General features: G+C 33.8%; 1 protein-coding gene across 9 annotated transcripts in view; it reads right to left on the bottom strand.

Moving 5' to 3' along the window:
* LOC111054814 (extended synaptotagmin-2-A) overlaps positions 1–21,094 on the bottom strand; it is a 114,306-nt gene that overhangs the window by 72,298 nt on the left and 20,914 nt on the right. For 4 of the 9 annotated variants that reach the window (XR_005572961.1, XM_039441304.1, XM_039441305.1 and 1 more), the window contains exon 8: positions 19,417–19,587. Coding sequence is in view for 5 of the 9 variants with exons in the window: in XM_039441304.1 (XP_039297238.1) it covers positions 19,417–19,587 (171 nt within the window). In the remaining 4 variants the exon portion in view is untranslated. Of the gene's footprint in view, positions 1–10,358; positions 11,885–15,591; positions 15,678–19,174; positions 19,287–19,416; positions 19,588–21,094 lie in introns of those variants that run through there. The other 5 variants (XR_005572963.1, XR_005572962.1, XR_005572964.1 and 2 more) reach the window with 5 other exon arrangements.

The raw sequence follows: 21,094 nt of genomic DNA, 5'->3' as shown, positions 1-21,094 counted from the left end.
ACCAGAGGGAGTAGAAGGATTTAGGAATAAGGTTTGTAAACTTAAGAAGTCAATTTATGGTCTGAAGAAATCTCCAAAAGATTGGAATTCTAAATTTGATTCTGTAATGAAAATGAACAATTTTACTAGGTCTAAAAATGATTATTGCTTGTATTCTAAAATTGTGGAGGGTAAAAAGGTATTTCTATTATTGTATGTAGATGACATACTTATTTTTGGTTCAGATGAGAATGATGTTTCAAGATTGAAATCAGTCTTACAAGAAAATTTCAAGATGAAAGACTTGGGCTTAGTTTCTAATTTCTTGGGAATTAATGTCAAACAAGATATTGAGAAGGGGGTAACTGTTATTAGTCAGAAGGAGTATCTCAAACATGTATTGGAAAAGTTCAACATGCAGGATTGTAAGCCAATGGACACTCCCATGGATAAAAATTTCAACTTTGAATTATTGACTAGAGATAAGTCAGAGTCTGTGAGTTCTACTGCAAATAGCTCCTTAAAAATTTGAGTTTTATAAATTTACAAAGTCTATTTCTTCAGTTTCTTTATGCTAGAGATCGTTTTTAGTGTGTGACACATTCAAGCAAATGCACTCGTGTTAGTTTGAATGAACTTAATCTCACCAGTGTTCATTTTCGTAGCCTAACCTTCAATTTTATTCGTTTGAGTGTAGTGGATTCAATTTCTTTACTTTCAACTCACGACTTGATAGTGGTTATCTATCAAAAGACGATTGTTTTGACTTCTGACCTGACTGTCGTCTGCAAGTTGCCGGTCACCGCTCACCGGTGCTTCCTAACCTCAAAATTACTTTTACGCGGGAACCGAGTCAGCTGGGATAGCAGACAGCTGTATTTCCAATGTGACATCTGATGAGCTACTTTGTTGTGACGTCTGCTGTTAATTATTTTGCGCGCTAGTTTTGATTTTTAAAATGACTACTATGACAACACGCAGCAAGCGTGAGCTGTTATTACGTGGAGCAGAGTCGGAACTTAACAACATGAACAATGTTCTTGCTAATGATGAGGTGATAGACTTGGCCATCAACATTAGAGGAACTCTGGCTGTGACTGCAGAAAAATTCACGAACGATTCTATTATTGATTTAATTCCGAATATTGTTAGTGCATTGAACAAACTGGACACTGCAATCTCGTGCAATGGGGAACTGCTAAATGAAAGAATGGAACTTTTGAATGAAAATTCAGAACTGACTAGACAATTAGAGTGCGAAAAAAGTAGACGCAAGGAAAATTTTGAAGAGTCTTTATTGAATGAAGAGAAAGCTGATGAGGAAATATTGGAGTTGAAAGCGTGCATCGAAGAACTACGAGCATCAAACATTCGTTTAAAGGAAGAATTAATTAATAAAAATGAAATAATTCGTATAATTGAAACTGAAAAAAATAATGTACTTATGAATGAAAGCATTGTTATCGACAAGGCAATCTCTCAGAATGATGGTTTTATTACGCCAAGACACTCAGCTAAGGCAAGACATAATGTTAATGAGGCAAGAGCTACTATAAAAGTGACGAATAGATTTGAGTCGCTCTCTGAGGATACGTTGTCTCCATCAAAAAATGATGAGCCTACTACTCACAAGCTACTAGTCAAAGCTCAAATTCACAGACCTGATAAGGAAAGTGAATCTAAGACTCTTTGCATGAAACGTAGTGATCCAACCTATAGTAAGAAGAAAAGGAGGATGACAATATTAGCAGACAGTCAAGGAAAAGAGGTGAGTAAATACCTCCATCATCTATATGACGACTTCGAAATTTTCGTCTACACCAAGCCCGGTGCTAAATTGAAACACATCATTCACGATGGACTCCATTTTGTCAGTGACTTTACTAAGGATGATGTCATTGTTATATTGGCTGGTACTAATGATTTTCATAAAAATGAACCTCATCAATTAACCATCTTCCAAGGAATCAGCTCTCTTCTTGAACTCAAGCTCAAGTCGAAAATTGTAATATGCAGTGTACCCTGCCGTTATGACGACCTAACACTTAACGAGAGCATACTCTACTCCAACTCTTACGTATCTAGAGTGGTGGATGACTATGTTGGTGCGCTGCAGCTCTTCTACCTAGACATTAATGACTTCCTCCGGAGATTCAGCTTCACAAAACATGGTCTCCATCTCAATCGCCACGGAAAACGATTATTCTCCAAACACTTGGGAAAATTTGTCAAACAGACTGTGATGAGTGAAGTTGGTGAAGCGACGGTGCCGATGGCTGATGTTGACGGTGACGGCGGTGTGCTTTCTAGAAATAGGAGGATCATCCGGTTGTCGAGTTCTCCCGACATACGATTTCTGGGATCTTACCCTATCACACCCAACCAATCACCTGGTGCTCTCGATTCTCCTGCACCCTGCAGCCCAGCTTCCGATCTCACGACCCCAACAGTAATAAGACAAGGAGCTACATTATTTGACATCCTTCAGCACCCTGAGAATTCAATAACTCGAAGGCGACGTACTGATGTATCGAGAGGAAACCACAGTGCGAAGAGACGACGGGGAGATGGACGGCGAAATCGATGTGTGGAGGCGGCGAGGGACGGCGACAGCGCGAGTCAGCCGCCGCGCCCTGCCAGCAACCTGCTTGGCTGGCTGAGGACGGGGGCCGGGGGCAGTCAACATGTGTTGCGGTCGACAAACGAGGAACGGGCTCGACACTCACTTGGTGCTAGTCCTAGTGTGCTTCCCGGCGGCGCTGGTCCACCATAGGAGACGGAGGGGGTGAGTCCAGTCATCGAGTGTGAGAGACTTGTTAATCTGGAGTCGCTAAATGTCAGTAGACTTAGTCATTTACCCTTTAAAGAGGCTCATAATTTTAATCCTTCAATTAAGTCTAATTCTCGACTGAAAATAATGTTTTGGAACTGTCACGGATTGAGTAATTTGCTTTCAATTGATGGCCAGCAGCGCCAAAGAATCAATTCATTTGATATAGTTGCCATATCAGAAACATGGGCTTATAATAAGATAAATGATTCAGTTATATTTGATAGTTTTAAAATAGTGGAAAGAGTGGCTATTAGAGATAACAGGCGTGGCCGAGCTGTGGGTGGCTTGCTGATTCTTATCAAAGATAATATAAGTTTTGACATTGTTATTGATAGTAGCTGCTTATTGTTTCTGAAGGCGGAAAAAAACGGAAATGTTTTTATTGTTGGTCTCACGTATTTTCGATCAGGTTTCGAGCAAGAGGGTATTCATAGCCTAGAGCGGTTATTCGATGAGAATATTATTTCATTTCGTGGGGAAAAACTGCCAATTATAGTAGGCGGAGATTTCAATTGTAGAATAGGTGACCTAAATTCTTTTGAAGATGAATTTTTATTCAACACTACTAATTGTTTGTATAGCGAAAGGTCCTCGCTAGATAAGAAAATTGATAGCAAGGGTAGGAAACTAGTAAATCTAATGGAGAATGAATTGTTTGTCGTCCTAAACGGTAGAAGTTTTGGAGATAAGCCAGGAAACTATACTTTTATCAATGAAAACGGCAAAAGCGTTATCGATTATGCTTGGATTGATTTGGCACACCTTAATACTGTACGTGAGTTTACAGTTTCAGATATTTCTTTATCGTCTGATCACCTGCCGATTGAGATAGATATTGACTTGGTTGATGATTTAGAAACTTCAATATTAGAACCTGAGAGCGATAAAACTATTTCTTACAGGCTGGTTTGGGCGGACCGCTGCGCCGAATCATTTAGAGAGGCGTTGATGCTATCTCCTAGATTGAATCTTCAACTCAATGATACAAATAATTCAATTGATTTAATTTTTGAGAATTTTACAAAATCTATCTGGGAGGCAGCTGACTTATCTGGCATGTATAGGAAACAATTTACTGGTGGCTTTAAAAATAAACCTTGGTACGACCTCGAGTGCAATGCTTTAAAAAGAGGTGTACGCAGGGCATTCAGGTTTGCTAGGTCCAGGTTATATGAGGATGCAGCTGTGAAAGCATTTATTGATTTGAAGAAGAATTACAGGGATACAATCAAAATTAAAAAAGATTTATATTTAAATAAAGTTAAAGACAACATAAGAAACGTTAAAAATCCCTATGAGTTTTGGACAGCAGTTAAATATTTCAAGGGTGGAAAGAAGCATGTTAACGGTGTTTCTTTGGAATCTTGGTCACGCTTTCTTGGCAGTAAATATGCAGGTGAGAGGGAACAATTGTTTGTGTTAAGTGATGCTAGACACCCCTTTTTGGATAGAGAATTCACTTTGTGGGAGTTAGATCAGGTAATATCTAAATCAAAGAACAAAAAAACACCTGGTGTCGATGGAATACATTATGAATTTTTCAAGGCTCTACCAATGCAATGGAGAGATTATTTGCTAAATTCATTCAATAAAATAGTATATATGGAGGAGGTACCCCGGGAATGGTCTAAAATTGTCATGTTTTTTCTGTATAAGAAGGGAGATAAGGACAACCCTAATAACTATAGAGGATTGGCAATGCTGAATAATATCACAAAACTTTTCACACATGCATTAGAGATAAGGCTGTCAGAGTGGGCTGATCAATGTCACATACTGCCTGAGTCTCAAAGTGGATTTAGGAGAGGGCGTGGATGTCTGGACAATATATTTGTTTTGCATACAGTTGTTTTCCACCAGATAAAGGTTAGACGCCGCAAACATTTTGCTTTATTTGTCGATTTCCAATCTGCATTCGACTCTGTTCCTCATGGGCTTCTATGGGACGAGCTTAGGTTGTGTGGAATCAGCAGTAAAATGATAAGGCTGTTGAATGGACTTTATGACAGGGCTTCATTGGTTGTGAGAAGCGAGAATAGGACTTCAGACCCCATTGAAGTTACAAAAGGAGTGTTGCAGGGGGATTCACTTAGTCCATTTTTGTTCTCCTGCTATTTGAGAAATATTGAGTCTTTTTTCAGGGGAAGAGGCTTCCATGGCATTCCATTGAAAAACCAAACTGACATATTGATGTTACTGTTTGCTGATGATATTGTCATCTTTGCAGATAGTGAGGTGGACCTGCGTAACAAGCTAAATTGTCTTTCCGACTACTGTGAATCCCTGAAGCTGACTGTCAATATTGAAAAAACAAAAATTGTACCTTTCCATGCTAGGGGCCGCAAAAAAGTTTTATCATTTCATTATCGAGGTGAGGAAGTAGAGATAGTCAGCAGATATAGGTACCTTGGAGTAGACTTTCATGCGTCGGGTTGCTTCCGGAAATTCTGTGAAGGCTTAATTAGGAAGGCGAGAATTACTGGAGAGTCAGTCGTCCAGGTTCTTCGAAGAGCCAAGTCTGACACATGGGATGCTAAGATGAAACTCTACGATGCGGTAGTGCTGCCTTCGATTCTGTATGGCTCTGAAGTTTGGGGTCTTGGTTGTGCTGACGTTTTGGAAAGAGCACAGTTGTATTTTCTGAAACGTATTCTTCTGTTGAATGTCACATCACCGAGTTGGGCGGTACGTTTGGAATTGGGCAGATTGAGGCTCAGTCACATTCTATTGAGGAGAACTTTTGGTTTTCTTTTAAGGGTCCTACAGATGTCTGAGTGTAGATACCCTAAACTCTGTTTCTCGGTGTTGTTGGACTGTGCACTGGAGCAGAACAATATACATGGAGCCTCGGGATGGTTGTCTCATCTCCAGAAAAAGTGCGGTGATCAGGGTATCGTAATTGCATGGGGAGATAGAGCTGACCTTTTTCACAGGTTGAAGGCTGTACAGGGAATCTTGTTCAGAAATCACGCAGATAGTTTGTATGCGGAAGATGTAGGAGCAGCACTCAGCTCTATGAATTGCCCTCACTATAGAGAATTAAATCCCAATTTCAAAATGGGTGAGCAGCTTGGATTCCAAATGCCCATTGTCAAAGTCCGTTGTATCACTCAATTGCGAATGGCCACTAATGTATCTATATACTTGTATGTTAATAATAGAGGTACAAAATTGAACTGTATGTCGAATTGTCCTATTTGTAATATTCGTGAGAGAGAAGATATAGAACATTTCTTAGTACGCTGTCCAATGTATAACACTATTCGTTCCTACTTTCTTGGCGAATTCATCCAAAATGTTGTGTCAGATGCCGACAAAGTAATGGTACTTCTATCAAATTTGAGTGAGAGGAAAATAAATAGAGTATTCCTTTATGTAGTAAAAGCAATTGATATTCGCTTCTTGATTTGTAGTGTTGATACTTGAGTACGTGATTTCACAAGTGGGATTTCCTGTAACTCATATAAAATATGTGTGATAATATTGCTATTGCATGCCCCAAGTAAATTAATCACATTTTGTTTGGCTTGAAAAATTGAATTTCCACCCAAGTTTAGTGTAGTCTTATTGTAAATCAATCGTTCTGACTTAACTACCATCATTATACTCATTAGAATGCCTGTAAGTTTATTCAATAGCTTGAAACCTTGTAGTTAAAATTATTAAGTAATGTACCTGTCCTAAAGTACCTGTACCAATCCAAAGTAGTATTATAATGTAATGTTAATGTTCCTGTAAATTTTGGTAATATGCTATGAAGTATTGTTTGATCTATAATTGTGATATTGCTGTATTCTTTAAGTATTTATTTAAATTATAATTATTCCATTGTGTCTTGATACAATATTTCATGTTATAAATTTTCAGTTATGCAGTAATTGTTCTATAAGTCTTGATTGTTTGATAATCCACATGGAGTGGAGACATTTATAACAGACATAGAGAGTGAAATCGTGCTCTCTCACGAACTAACACTTTACTTTAGAATTCATTTCTATTGGAGGTTATTGTTGGAATTATAGAATAGTTGTGCATGTATCTCTATTTAACTGTATTTCTGTATTTGTATGGCTGGTCCATGAACAAATAAAATGATTATTTATTTATTTATTTATTTATTCAAGTCAGAGTCTGTAGAAATAGAAAAGAAATGTCGTAGACTAATTGGTTGTCTTATGTATGCTGTTGTAGGATCTAGACCTGATTTGTGTTGTACTGTATCTTTCTTGAGTCGATTCCAAAGTTGTGCCAGTGAAATGTTGTATAAAAATTTAAAACGTGTATTGAGATATGTAAAATGTACTTTAGATTTAGAGCTAGTATATAAGAGAGAATTGAATGATGATATGATTGTAGGCTATGTAGATGCAAACTGGGGTGGTGATTTAGAGAGAAGATCAACCTCAGGTTATTGCTTCAAGGTTTTTGGTAATACTATTTCTTGGTGTACCAAGAAGCAACAGAGTGTTTCATTATCTAGCACAGAAGCTGAGTATGTTGCTTTGAGCCAAGCTGCAAGCGAGGCTTGTTGGATAAAAGGAATTTTAATTGATTTCTGTGTTGTTGAAAATAAGAAAACTTGTATTTTGTTGTTTGAAGACAATCAGTCTGCTATCAAAATAGCTCATAATCCTGAGCATCATAAAAAAATGAAACATGTAGATATAAGGTATCATTTTGTAAGAGAGAAAATTTCTGAAGGTGTTATTCAAGTTGAGTATTTAAAATCCTCAGATCAGATTGCTGACATTTTCACAAAACCCTTGGGAAAGGAACTTTTTGTCAAGTTTAGAAATAATATTTTTTAATAATTAAGATGTTTTGAACTATGTTAATTTTCCTATAACTTACTTTTGTTTTTTTGATTGATAAATTTTTTTTGGGTTATTTCATTGAGGGGGCGTGTTGTTTGACAATGAAATAGACTAAATAATAATATGTGTGATTGGCAAGGCACTGGTGACTCTGTACTGTACTCTGTCTTTGTGAAGTGTGTGTAACATGCCTTAAGTAAAACGTTTGAGTTCAATGTATTGGTTTGACTTTAAAGTAAAAATAAAATCAGTAATAATGTTCAAATAATCGTAATACTTTATTTCTTCACCGATATAACCTTCAACAGTCTGTATGTCGTGTCGGCAAGATATCGGTGTGAAAACGGCTAATGGCTATTGGGGTTAGTGTATCAAAAATGCTAACATCAAAAGTTAATCTCCGTCATGACATACTGGGAACAGGACAGCCAGAGTTCAAAGCAGAGAAAGTTGAGAGACAATATTATGTTATTTATGTTATTATTGCATGCGTTATTGCACGCAATCAATAGTTCATTTAATAGTGCATAAAAATTGCATTCAATGAGGCATGCAATTAATAGTCTACACAGCTGCTGATTTTTTACCAAGTTACATTGAGATATTGAATTGCATGCGTCATGGCATGCAATTTATAATCCACTCGACAGCTGATTTATGATAAATAATTCCATAGTCTGATTTTTACTCTAATATTGGCGTATGAAGGAGGCTCCTTTTTCCGTTTATATTAACATATAAACATTTAATCATAAAGAGAAATGCCATACCGTCGACTTGAATCTTAGATTCACTTCGCTCGGTCAATTATTGCAACATTTCAATAATTGCCACAATAATTGTAGGTTGGAAACGTAATAGAATATTTATTATAATAAAATATAAATACAATTTTCCCGGTCGTCTAAACTCGTTATTTGATAATAAGCCTACCGTTTAAGAGCCATCACTAATAAATACGTCATAGTATAAATACAGAAGAACAAAAATCATAAACCTTATTCCAGGCCACTTTCTGATTAATTCTAAATACTCGTATATGTGTTTGATAAACGAAATTTGAATTTGAAATCACATTTTTTTTAAAAACGTACATTTTCAACTACGTGCGTATTCTACGAAAATTGAAACCCCTTTCTTAGCTGGCGTCTAGAAATAAGAAATATATTGACCGATAAATACAAACAATTTGGACGTAGATTGGGCGATTAGGCCTTGTCTAAAGAATTCAGCTTATAGTCTGTTATACAATAAATGAGCAATTCAATTCATAACATCTTAGTAGTCATCTTATGAATAGTGTAATCATTCATCAAATCAGTCTTATCAAGTCATTATTATCATCACTCATTACAATTGAATAAATTAAGTCATACATTGAAAAAAAACATAAATTAGGTATTTATAAACTCACAGCACTGAATATCACATTTTCAACAATTTGAAAATGAATTTACGGAATAATAAGCATTTTCATTCAGAATTAGATTAACTGCGTTTTTGAATTTATTTAGAGGTAAGTTTCTTCTAATATAAGATAGTGGCAGATTATTGAACATGGAGTACACTAAATAGGAATAAATTCCAAGCTCTTACTCAATCTGACATTAGGAGTTGCAATACTCTAGTAGTCCAGATAACAGTAGACCTCATTGAACATCCTTTGCAATGTGGTAACGAGAATATTCAGCCATCTACTAGAAATAAAGTCATTGTTATAATATCAGGGCTTTTTTAAAATGTTTGCCAATGGCCCCACTAAGAAATCTGATCAGGCTGGTTGGAGACTTCCAATCAACCATACGATCACATTTCATTACCAGGGCTACCAGACATTGTTTTGCAGTAGTCCTCAATATACTATATCATAATGGAAAAAGTAGAATTTTGATATGAAAGTAATGAACTTACTTCGTTAAAAATAAAATCTATTGGTGTGCTAATCTAAATTTTGCACTACTTCAATCCTGTAAAGATGAATACCGGTATAGTACTTATTCTGAATTGATGGAATCCCTAGTCCCAGTGCGCCCACCAAAAGTAGGTAACAATAATTGTGGGGACTTTGAACTGGAAAGGATTTTTTTGTAACATGTAATATAATTGGAAGAACAATCAGTTGACATTTTTGGAAGTGGAAACTTATTTTTCGATAAAGTGCAAACTTGCAAAAGCATTGGATTGGGTTCCAAAGACTTCATTACAGTGGACTACAGTACAGTAAAGACTACATTACAGTCTGGAGTCTAGATGTATTTCTACATTACAGCCACTCAACTGAACAAAAAATCCATATTTCAACCTTTGGCTAGGAATTCGAAATACTACAAATTTTAAAAACCATTCCTTAGCACACGTCCAAGGCATAAACTGACCATTTTCACCAAATTTGAAAACCCATTTTGGCCATGTGGTTTTTAAGAAGCGGTTATGAATAGGTCAGTGGTAGGCTATTTGGCTTTTATATATTCCATTTCATATTCATATTGATTATTCTTTCGGGTTGAAGGTCTAATATATACTTATTAGATACATTGGAATAGTTATCTTGGAGTTTGGTAGAAATATATTACATTAACATAGAACTCAATTTATTTATTTAAGTTATCTTCATAATTCTATCTATCTTATATCTAATTCTAATAGGTTACCAACCCATCCCTATCTTATATGATAAACCTTTAATCATAATCATATACCTACATGATTAAAAAACAGCAGACATTAAATTTACTAGAACAAAATAATGGAGTGCCTTCAAGTTCAGATGTAGGCAACACGCCTAACTTCTTCCTACATTCGCCACCTTGTCTCTACGACACTGTACTTGCTTCTGTGAGACACCTTGTCTGTGTGAGAACTTGCTTCTGTGAGACTGCCATTTATAGCGCTACTAGTTTGGACGGAGACTTGTCTCTATAAAACTGCTTGTCTCTGTGGGAACTTGTTCCTGTGAGACTGCCATTTTATAGAAGTACCTGCTCCTATGAAACTTGTCTCTGTGACACTAATATCGTTCAAAAACACTACTTGTCTCTGTGAAACATCCCCATGTGACATATTGAAAAGTTTTGCACATTATAATTCCATATTATTTAACGTTATATTGAGATTATTATGAGCGATAATATGTTCATGCTTTTATTTATACTTCACTGCATCTTTTCTACTACTTGTATTTTTATGGCAAATAATATATGTATATTTTCACTTTTTGTGTAGTTGAGAAGTTGATATTGTGGTATAATTATTCATATTAAATAAAAATACTAAGAAATTGTCAAAAACCACAGATTTTATTGAAAGACCGTTAGAAAGTTCGGTTTCGGTAGTTACACCATTGTCAATCTCTGATAAACCAATTTCATACTAATCATTTTTTTGTGATGCCCACATGAGCTCTAGGCTTGTGCATAGGTAATGAGGCGGATGATAATAAGAGATGAATGGACCTACAGTTTTATGTGGGTTCCGAACCACCGGCAAGCGATTTTACAACTCATGAATCATATTCAGAGGAGTTGGCTCAAGCGGTCACTCTTCCAGCGCGAGTACCTGGCGCATGATTCTTAACTTATATATAAGCTATTGCTTATCAGCGCGACCACTGAGTCAAACTGCTCCTTAAAATTGAATTTGTATTTGGAAAAAAATCTTCATAAAGGGCGGTTTTTGGTTTCAGGGTCTCTAATATTTATTTTGGTACAGACCATCAGTCACTGGCATTAGCTTTGCAAACGTCTTCCAATGATAAGGATGGGAGAATGGATATATTATAGAATAACTTTATTGATCGGAATCGTGAAAAATGTTACGTAGTACTGTATTTTCCTTTGATATGTTAATGTAGACTAAAATTTTCTATATTATAACCAAGGAATGGAGAACGCTATCAATTTAAACAGATTTGATGGAACTCAAATTGGAAGAGCCAAAATTGTAGATATTTTTAATTGAGGTATAGCTTCAAAAAGTGTAAACACTCCCCATACGAACCAATGGGTAAAATTGATTGGGAGGAATAAGTTTGTGTACAACAATTTGAGAAACATAAATTTACTAATCAAATAGAAGCAATTCAAAATCTCAGATATTCAATTTTTTATTAATGTTACGCCATTTAATATTAAATAAACATTATATTGTTTTTATTTTTGTATATTCTTGCTCCATTTTTCGGAAATGAGTTTTACATCAAATAGAATAGAATAGAAATGCGAGCAACTTCTTGGATTACAGAAAACTATAACAACGTCTCCTGTGGAATGATGGAAAATCATTACTCATAACAAACGCTAATAAAACATGTATAATGCAGCAACTACAATGATAATAGCCTATGAATAGAAAATGGGTCATATTGATTACATTTCACAAATGACTACTGAAGAACATCAGTATCTAAAAAGTCTACGCCAAACTTTCTCAACTGAATTGCGAATATCATCTATATAAGTAGAGTATGAGAAACATTTTGCAAAAAGGAAGATTCCTGAAATACCGATAGAGATACGAAGAACATTCAGTCTCACACTCACTCAAGAATTCACATTATTAGGTCCCGGAAGTGACAAAATCAATTCGAATATAATTTGATACATGATACAACATTTTGAATGCTTGTAAATGGTATAATAATACAATATTATGAGAGAAAATTCTTGAATGTGAGACACTTTTATGGAAATTGAAATTTTGAAAAAATGATTGGTTAGAGTAGTAACAAGTAGGCAGATAATTTAGCCTACCATCACGAAATTCCAATACAAATTACCACTACAAAACTAAAATAGCAAGTCCAAAGGCAAAAAAACAGTCTTTGCAAATGATATTTACAAAAATGACAACTTTTTAAAACGGGTGAAAGCATGAATGTCACTGAAGAATCAAAGGTACACTTGGGTGGTTAAAACGATAACATTTAAAAAAACTTGAAAAAATAAAGTTCAAACCATTTCTAATCAACACTTACATTTTATTTACATGCAAGTTTTATTAAAAAATATAGGTACTTACAACATAGAAAGCAAAGAAGCTGAGCCCAAAACTGTTCTAACATACTGCTGATAAATTCGTAATATTGTGATTTGATATCATCAAGTATAGTTCAATGGGAGGAATGCACAGTTGACCATGAACATAATAATATATAAAGTGACTATAATTAACAGAAGATGTTCCTATGATCGAAACTATTATTATTACTGTACATTGAGATTGAAAGATTACTATAGTAGCCTGCAAAAATCTCGATATTGGAGAAATAATTCATCGAAAAACAATTATTACCAAAATAAGAGATCACTTATAGGGGCAGTTCAATAATTGAACAATGAACTATCAAAAAACATATTAGTATTATATGTTTTGCAAAATTCGTTCATTTACGAACGAAAACTGACCATTATTAATGCATACATAAAACTGATTTGCACTGAATGCATAAAACTAATACACAAAACTGATCTATTTAATGCATAAGAGAACAGTAAGGCTAGCTTCACACGCTTTCGGTTTCATTCGGTTCGGTACGTTTTCGGTTCGGTTCGGTTCGTTACCGAAAACGAATGAGGCTTTCATACATGTCAGGTTTTAATTCGTACGGTTCCAATTAGGTATTTTCTTCTCAAACACAGCTGTGTCTGGATTTTCACAGTTCATGCTTGTATATTTGAATATAACAGCTTGTGTTAAATTGTGATATGTTATTTCTTGAACAAAAAAAATTTAAAATTGATTAAATATTGTGAATTATTAGAATAGTTTCTTTTTAATTTTGTTAATTTTTGATGTTCAGAGAGATGATTTTTTCGAATTGAAAATTTGTTCTTGTTTTGACACATGGTATATAAACTTCATCTCTTCTCTCCATTGATGAAATCATGTAATATTCGTGGAAAAATAAAAAATAATAATAAAAGAATAAAAATTCTCCCTGAGTTTTAATTTATATCTTTCATATTTTTTTGGCAAACTATTCATTGAGAAAAAATGTTCCTGTGAACTAACAGAAATGAATTGACCATATGATTTTGACTTGGAAAATTTTGAAACAGATAATCACGATATCAGTTTAAAATAAAAACAAAAAAGGCAAGCGTGTGTAAAAGACTTTGTTTTTTCCCGTTTCCCTAGCAACGAATTCGAATATGATGAAACCTATTCGTGTCGAGGGGGCGTTCGGTGCTATGCGGTTGCTATTCGGTACCGAATTCAAACCGAATCATCGTTTCACACTTATCGGAATTTGCCGAAAACGAAACGAACCGAAAGTGTGTGAAAGTAGCGTCTCGCCAGCAACGAATTGAAACCTGATGGAATTTATTAGTGTCAAGTGGGCGTTCGGTTCTATGCGGATTCTATTCGGTACCGAATTCAAACCGAATTACCGTTTCACACTTATCGGAATTTGCCGAAAACGAATCGAAAACGAAACGAACCGAATGAATGTGAAACTAGCCTAAGGGTGATTAAGTTCACCTGGTTACTGAAGTTTGTGAGAGCATTTGAACTATTCATTTTTCAAGAACCCTCTCACAGCCAAAAGTTTTTTAACCAGATCACTCCCGTGTTATCGGATGGGCACGTTAATTTGTCGGTCCCGGCTGAAGTATGACAGTCGTAAGGCCCATTGACGGCTTAAATTATATATTCAGGCGGTGGGACCTTCCCGCAAGGGACTCCCCACCAACAAAAGCCATACGAATTTACTTTATTTTTCAAGAAAAAAACCTAGGAGCACTGATCCCCAAAATATTCAAGTTGGTAATTTATTTGAATCAATCTACAAAATCCTCGTCATAAACCTGTACGTAAATTTAACATTCGAGCAAGAATCTAAAACACATTTGATGCTAGCCCATGACAATTCATGGAAACATATAGAAACAAACCTACCGTACTTCAACAAAAGTGGCTTTCATAGCTATGTTCGTGCACAACAATTTACTCATATTCTTTTCCAACAATCTATTTATTTTACTTTTCAATGTAGTTTAATCACAAGTAATTCGATAACGTAATAGGGGTTAAACAAAAATTACGAATCAATACACCAAACTAGTAGAAAAGCATATACTTTGGAAACAACCTCTTTACTAATTCAAATTAAGTGAAGGATAAAATTGATGGCTTACGTGTGCAGTTAACACATCTCATGATTATGACATACATTTAAAAGACTCTATGGCTCGTATTACATTAGGACACCAGGCTGGGACAGCAGTGAGACAACTGGGTGTCCTACTTTAATACGGTCCCATTACACCAACATATAATTATAATGAATAATAAATCAATATGCATGAGCTTTTTATTTTTGATCACACATATCTGTTCAAGATGAAATATTAAGAAAAATAATTCGAAGACAAAATCGAGTATTATCAAGTATTGGTCTATCTAGTTATTTAGGTTAGCTGTCAACACATACTCTTAGAAAAAACCATCCTTTGAAATATTAACTCATTTTATTTTAACAACTCACAAATAATACTTTAAATACCAATTATTAATTGAAAAAAGACATAAATTATGATTGTTTCGAAGGTTTATCAGTGAAACGAGTCGAAGTTGAATTTCTAATAAGATTTTCTTCTCCGACTACATATAATGCAAGTTCACATATTTTGTCACTGTCTGAGCGACACCTCGACCGATTTAGCTTGGATATTCAATATAAATGTAGATGTAACGGGGTCCTTAGAAACATAATTTAATAAGAGGATCAAGGAGGTAGTATAGTGTAAATGAAACTTCTATAACTCTGCTTCTCAGCCTTTTCCTATTGAATTTATACAGTATTTCAATCAACCTATTACAGTCCTATCAAAGACGTTTAGTTGTTGTATCACACTAAAATATTCGAATAAATCGCGTTATTGAAAAAATGTTCGAATGTTTTTATAATAATTTTATTAACTCCTAAAATATATTATTTGGGGAGTTGCCTGCGTCACAACTTACTTGCCGAGTTTGGAATCCTTCTTTCCCTCATCATGATCCATGAGATGCAAGTTGACAAAGAGACCAGTGTTAGTCTCAACGGCGAACTACCAAAACAATTTTCATTCAACATATAAAATAAGCTAATAATGACAAATAAAACATGCGAGCCAGTTACAAATTATTGAATTTTTGAAAGTTACAATTATAGAATGAGTTGTCCTGAAACCCTTTGCAGCAAATAAAATTAACTATATATGAAGGTGAATAATTACGAGGATTCAGGAAATATAACAATACAATTGTTGGAAGGATGCAAAAATGGAAAAAGATATCATGTAGTCGGTTCCATCTATACAATAAGTCATTTGTATATTTTAAATATTTTGAAATGAAAAATGAATGAAATATAGAATTACATCTCCATTTTGAGTAATATAATATAACCGTATTTAGTCCATGATTGTGTTAAAACCTCGTAATATGTGTAGTTGGGAGAATTTATAACTGAACAATCATGAAAATTATATTATACATTTTGAATAGGGACTTGAGTTGACTTCTATTGTTTTATAAAAGAACATGCATTTTAAAACTAAATAAATGGATGAGATTTTGCAAGATAAGATCTTGATCACTGAGAAAATCGTTTCCTTATCAGTTAACACCAAAAGGGTTTGGTAAACATAGGCCTAGGTCTACCTTAAGAGCCTAATTCAGGTCTAAGAGCATTATTATAAAGTTTTACAAAGTGTAACACAAGGTTAAATTCAGATGAGCCAGTCCTCATATAAGCTATATAGTACTCAACTTCTTCACCAGTATTTTTGCTATAATATTAGTAATTACGTCAACTGTGACATGTACCCTATATCTATGTTTAAATTTAACATATATTCAATACTTCAAGGTTACAGATAGAAAATTTTCTGGAAAATGCATTTACTATAAATTTATAACTTGAACTAAATATAATAATGATACATTCTCATATCTATGAAATAACTCTATCTAATAACTCGTGCAATTCATCGTTTTGCAAAATCAAATGAACTAGATTATATTTTGCTGATAGGCAAATCAAGACCCCAGGCTGAGTAAGACGAAAGCTAGCTCAGCATTAACCTGAATTACAAGCTCTATTTAGCTGAGATTAAGAAAAAAGCGAAACCACCTCTAATAAATATAATGCCTGACGAGTTGGCAATACTGTGAACGTATTGCAGCTGCAGCATGCAATGCATTTTTTATTTCCAATCACTTTTCACTGCTTTCAACTCGATTTGAGTCTTACACCTACATTTATGCGACGTTAAATACATTCTCCCTAGTCCGGGGCATCTAATTATAAGTGGCTGTAATACAAGCGAATGATCTAAAACGTCTAACTTGAATTATCCTTATCTTTCTATTATCATCTATCAAGTCTATCTTTCTAACGTGCAAAGCGAATACTGAAGATCAGTTTATGTTGAATATTTTTCGCTATACAGATACTGTACTTTGAAATGTACAGTATCTATTGACCTGCTCATGCCCCCATTGAGATAGGTTTTACCCCAATGAACTATTCAAATTTGTATGTAGTATATGGTTTCTGTTGAACAAATGAGTAAAGATACTGAAATATCAAGTGCTCTTGCTAAAGGGAAGAGTGGGGTTTCAATGGAAAATCATCAATTCAGGCAATTTATTATAAAAGAAAACAAAAAGAAAAAAGTAGAGCAATAGTAGCTCTACTAAGTTGTACATGATTCCTTTTTATAAGATAATAGTGTAAGAGATGTATTCGCTCAAAAAGAATATTTTTGTTTGTATTTGACTGGTTGATTCACATGGCTAGGATTTGGCAGAGCGATTCTGGAGTTCAATAGGATAAAATCCTGTACAGTTATAGTTAAAATTATGGTTGACTTCTTATAGTTCAGATACACACATTATATAATATTAATGGTCGTAATAGATAATGAGGTATTTTTGTTTTTGCTTAATGAAAATTAATGATTTGTTGCATTCTTGCTGTCTTATTCTTATAATTATTTTTATTCTTAGACTCACTCTTGTATTTAAATTCTTACATATATTATTCTTATCTTTTCATTAATTTTTAAAGTTCATTATGTTTTCTATCTTTATTATGTTCACTGATTCTTATTGTTATTAGCTTGCCGAAGTTCGGCTGGTTCCCTCCCCTCCCAAGCTCGAGTTTGCTCTTTTGGGCAAATGTTTTATTTTGTAGAATAGTTTAATCATTACAGTGTATATCGTATAGTTTATTGATTTATTTTTTAGTTGTGAGGAATAAATGGATGGAAAAAATAATAATGAAATTGTATGTTTCATTTTTTACAGTTGAATTGATCATTCAAATTGTATTTTATGACTCGTGAGTAGGAACTGATGACCAATACAGCAATAGCAATCCATCAGGCCAAGTTAGCTTGCACACACTTTGTTAGGATAAGAAAGAGGTTATTGCTTTCCTCGTGATAAATTTATATTCAATTTAAAGGGACTTTCTTTTAAGGGAAAATTAAAGACGTGTACAGATTTTAAATATGAAAATACTTCATGTTTTGAAAGCAATATGAAAATCCATTACACCCCATACACACAGCCATACACAAATGCATACAACCTAACCCCAAAGTAAACCAATAATCAGACAATATAAAATAAAATAATACCAACATTATAACACACATTTATTGGGGAAAATTGATGTTAGTCTGGATATCCAACACTTCAATTAACACTCCAGGTTAAAACTAAAAAATCGAACTCAAATGAAATGCAATGAATAAACATAATCATGGAAAAAACAGTGGAAGATTATTGGCCCTATAAAAATAAACGCAATCATAACTGGTAGTAGGGTGTCCCAAAAATGATGGTAGGCTTTTAAATGAATATCACCTCAACGATTCTCAACAGACGATTGTCACAGTAACACTGTTAGTTTGAATGCTTTTTATTTAATTGAGCAATGAAACAAACTAAAAAATACCAGTTATGGAAATAAATGAAGTTATAGTCAATTGAAAACGAACCATCCTTCCGGGACACACTGAGAATCAAAATTCAATAATACCTATCATTCAACAAAACAAAAACAACATTAAGTTATTCAGCGGAATAATTAATTTATATTTATTTAATAATTGATTAATAATTAATTCAATAATCAATTTGAATTATTAATTGATATTATTCAAGTTAACAAAAACGACATTACGCTATTCAGCGGAATAATTAAGTTTCAACAATTTAAACATGATTGCTGTGGATAGGGAAGTAAATGCAATTTTCAAGACTGGAGAGCAAATTCTGACTATATTAGATAATATTGCAAGTCCTAGACAGATCAAAATGATAAATGATTGAAAATTTTTCAATTTTGTATGGAAAGGTCATTTTAGTCTATGGTACATACTGAGTGTATTGAATTGAGAATAATAATTATGTAATATTCGATACTTCATAGCCGTTGTTCTTCACAAATCGAGACTCAAGTTCGAAGCATGATAAAAATAACAAATTAAAGAAGAATTAAAATAACAAATTGAATAAATCATCAATCAGATCATAATACCGTAGTTGTTACCTGTTTCCAATGGATATCCTTAGATGCACCTATTTTCGACACTTTTAAAGCCTTGAATGATGAAGATTTAGATAGAAGAAACATATTCACCCAAGGTTGAGGCAGGCAAATTCTAGAGTGAAAAAATAGGTAAGACTCCTTTGTGACATTGAAAAATAAAATTCACACAGCAACTGATGAAATGAATATGAAAGTGGTTGATAAAAAATTATATATGAATATTGATAGAATAATGATGTTACCTCGCACCAGAAGTCCCATTTTGGGTCAATTGTATTGTCGATTGTTTTTGTTTTGAATTGTTGGGCGCCCACAGTAATGATAGCGTAAGGGTCGGATTTACCTTTACCTAAAACTCCAATGTCTTTCTTCATTAGATGTTTGGCTTCAACAACGTGAACACGTAAAACTCCCTGCAAAAACCCATGTTAAGATTGTATTTGAATTTTTGTTTAGTAATAATTATTATAATATTATATTCAAATACAATCTCTCATTTATTTACAACGTTAAGATTGTTCAACTATGTTACAAAACTTGAAGAAGAAAAATTTATCAAGCTCAAAAAGCTCCGCTTTCGTTTTCAACAGAAAAATATCATATCCATTCTCTAGTGATAAACAAAAATAAAACATGTCGGTTATTAGATTAATATCAATAGATGTATGAGACCGGGTAGTGTGAGTTTACAGTACACATATTATAGTTCCCAGGCGATGATTGCAAAGAGTCACGTACAAGATTTTTCGCCACATGACCAGTATAAATAATTTGCAAATAAGTAAACAACTACAGCGGATTACTAAAACATAACATTCACAACACTAAAACCTTGATTGGAAAGATCTCTACTGAGATTATTTGATTAGTTTTAAAATTCCAGAAGGATTTTGGATAGTTTCAGAAGAAAAAAGATTCTTAAATAATTTCCAGAGGAATCGAAAGAACAGTAGAACTTCGTTGAATACAGTACTGGGTAGTAATACAAGATAAGAGGAGTAGGCTATACAATATATGAATATTCTAAATTATGGAAACATTTCGAAAAATGCATTTTTACTGAAGTACAGTAAGGTTAATTAGCCATTTCATAAAATCACTCCACTTGTATAGGCTACTTTTTTTTAATTATTTAAAACAATATAAAAACATGAGGTGGCCAACATGAATAATGCCAAGAAAACTTGGGAATACATTCATGAGCTGCTTGAAATGAAGAAAAACACAAAAGAAAAAAGCCTAGATGCAGAAATAGTTAACGATTACTTTGCTGATGTAGGTGTATCATTGGCCAAATAAATATCAGGAAATGTTAATGATATCCCAGTTCCTTTATCGCTATCAAATTCATGTCGGCACAGTATCTTTCTCAACCCCACAAACTCAAACGAGATATTGACAATAATTATAAATCGGTTGAAAAACAAATCTACACCAGGACCCGATAACTTCACAGAACCTTTCTTAAAAAAATCTCACTACATAAATGGACCCTTGGAACATATATTCAACAAATGTTTGAATGAAGGATATATCCCCAAAAAAATCAGAGAAGCCAGAATCATCCCAATACCTAAAACCGGAGATTTAAAAAAAAAACAGAAAATTATAGACCTATAAGCTTAATAAGCAGCCTTTGTAAAATATTAGAAAAAAATCATAAAAAACAAAATTATGTGTTTTTCGGAAGAGAAAAATATAGTAAATAAAGAGCAATTTGGTTTTAGAAAAAATAAGTCCACTAAATATGCAGTCATCCACTTGAAAAAAAAAATATTTTTGATAATTTTAATAGCAATAAAAAACTCTTGCAGTATTTATGCATCTATCAAAAGCTTTTGATACCATACCTCACAATATATTATTAAACAAATTAGACAGGTCTGGAATTAGAGGCATAGCAAATGATTTATTTTCTTC

Source organism: Nilaparvata lugens, chromosome X (genome assembly GCF_014356525.2).
Source record: "Nilaparvata lugens isolate BPH chromosome X, ASM1435652v1, whole genome shotgun sequence".
Classification (NCBI taxonomy): domain Eukaryota; kingdom Metazoa; phylum Arthropoda; class Insecta; order Hemiptera; family Delphacidae; genus Nilaparvata; species Nilaparvata lugens.
The sequence above is the reverse complement of the archived record's forward strand: the minus strand, read 5'-3'. Positions and strand labels throughout refer to the sequence as shown.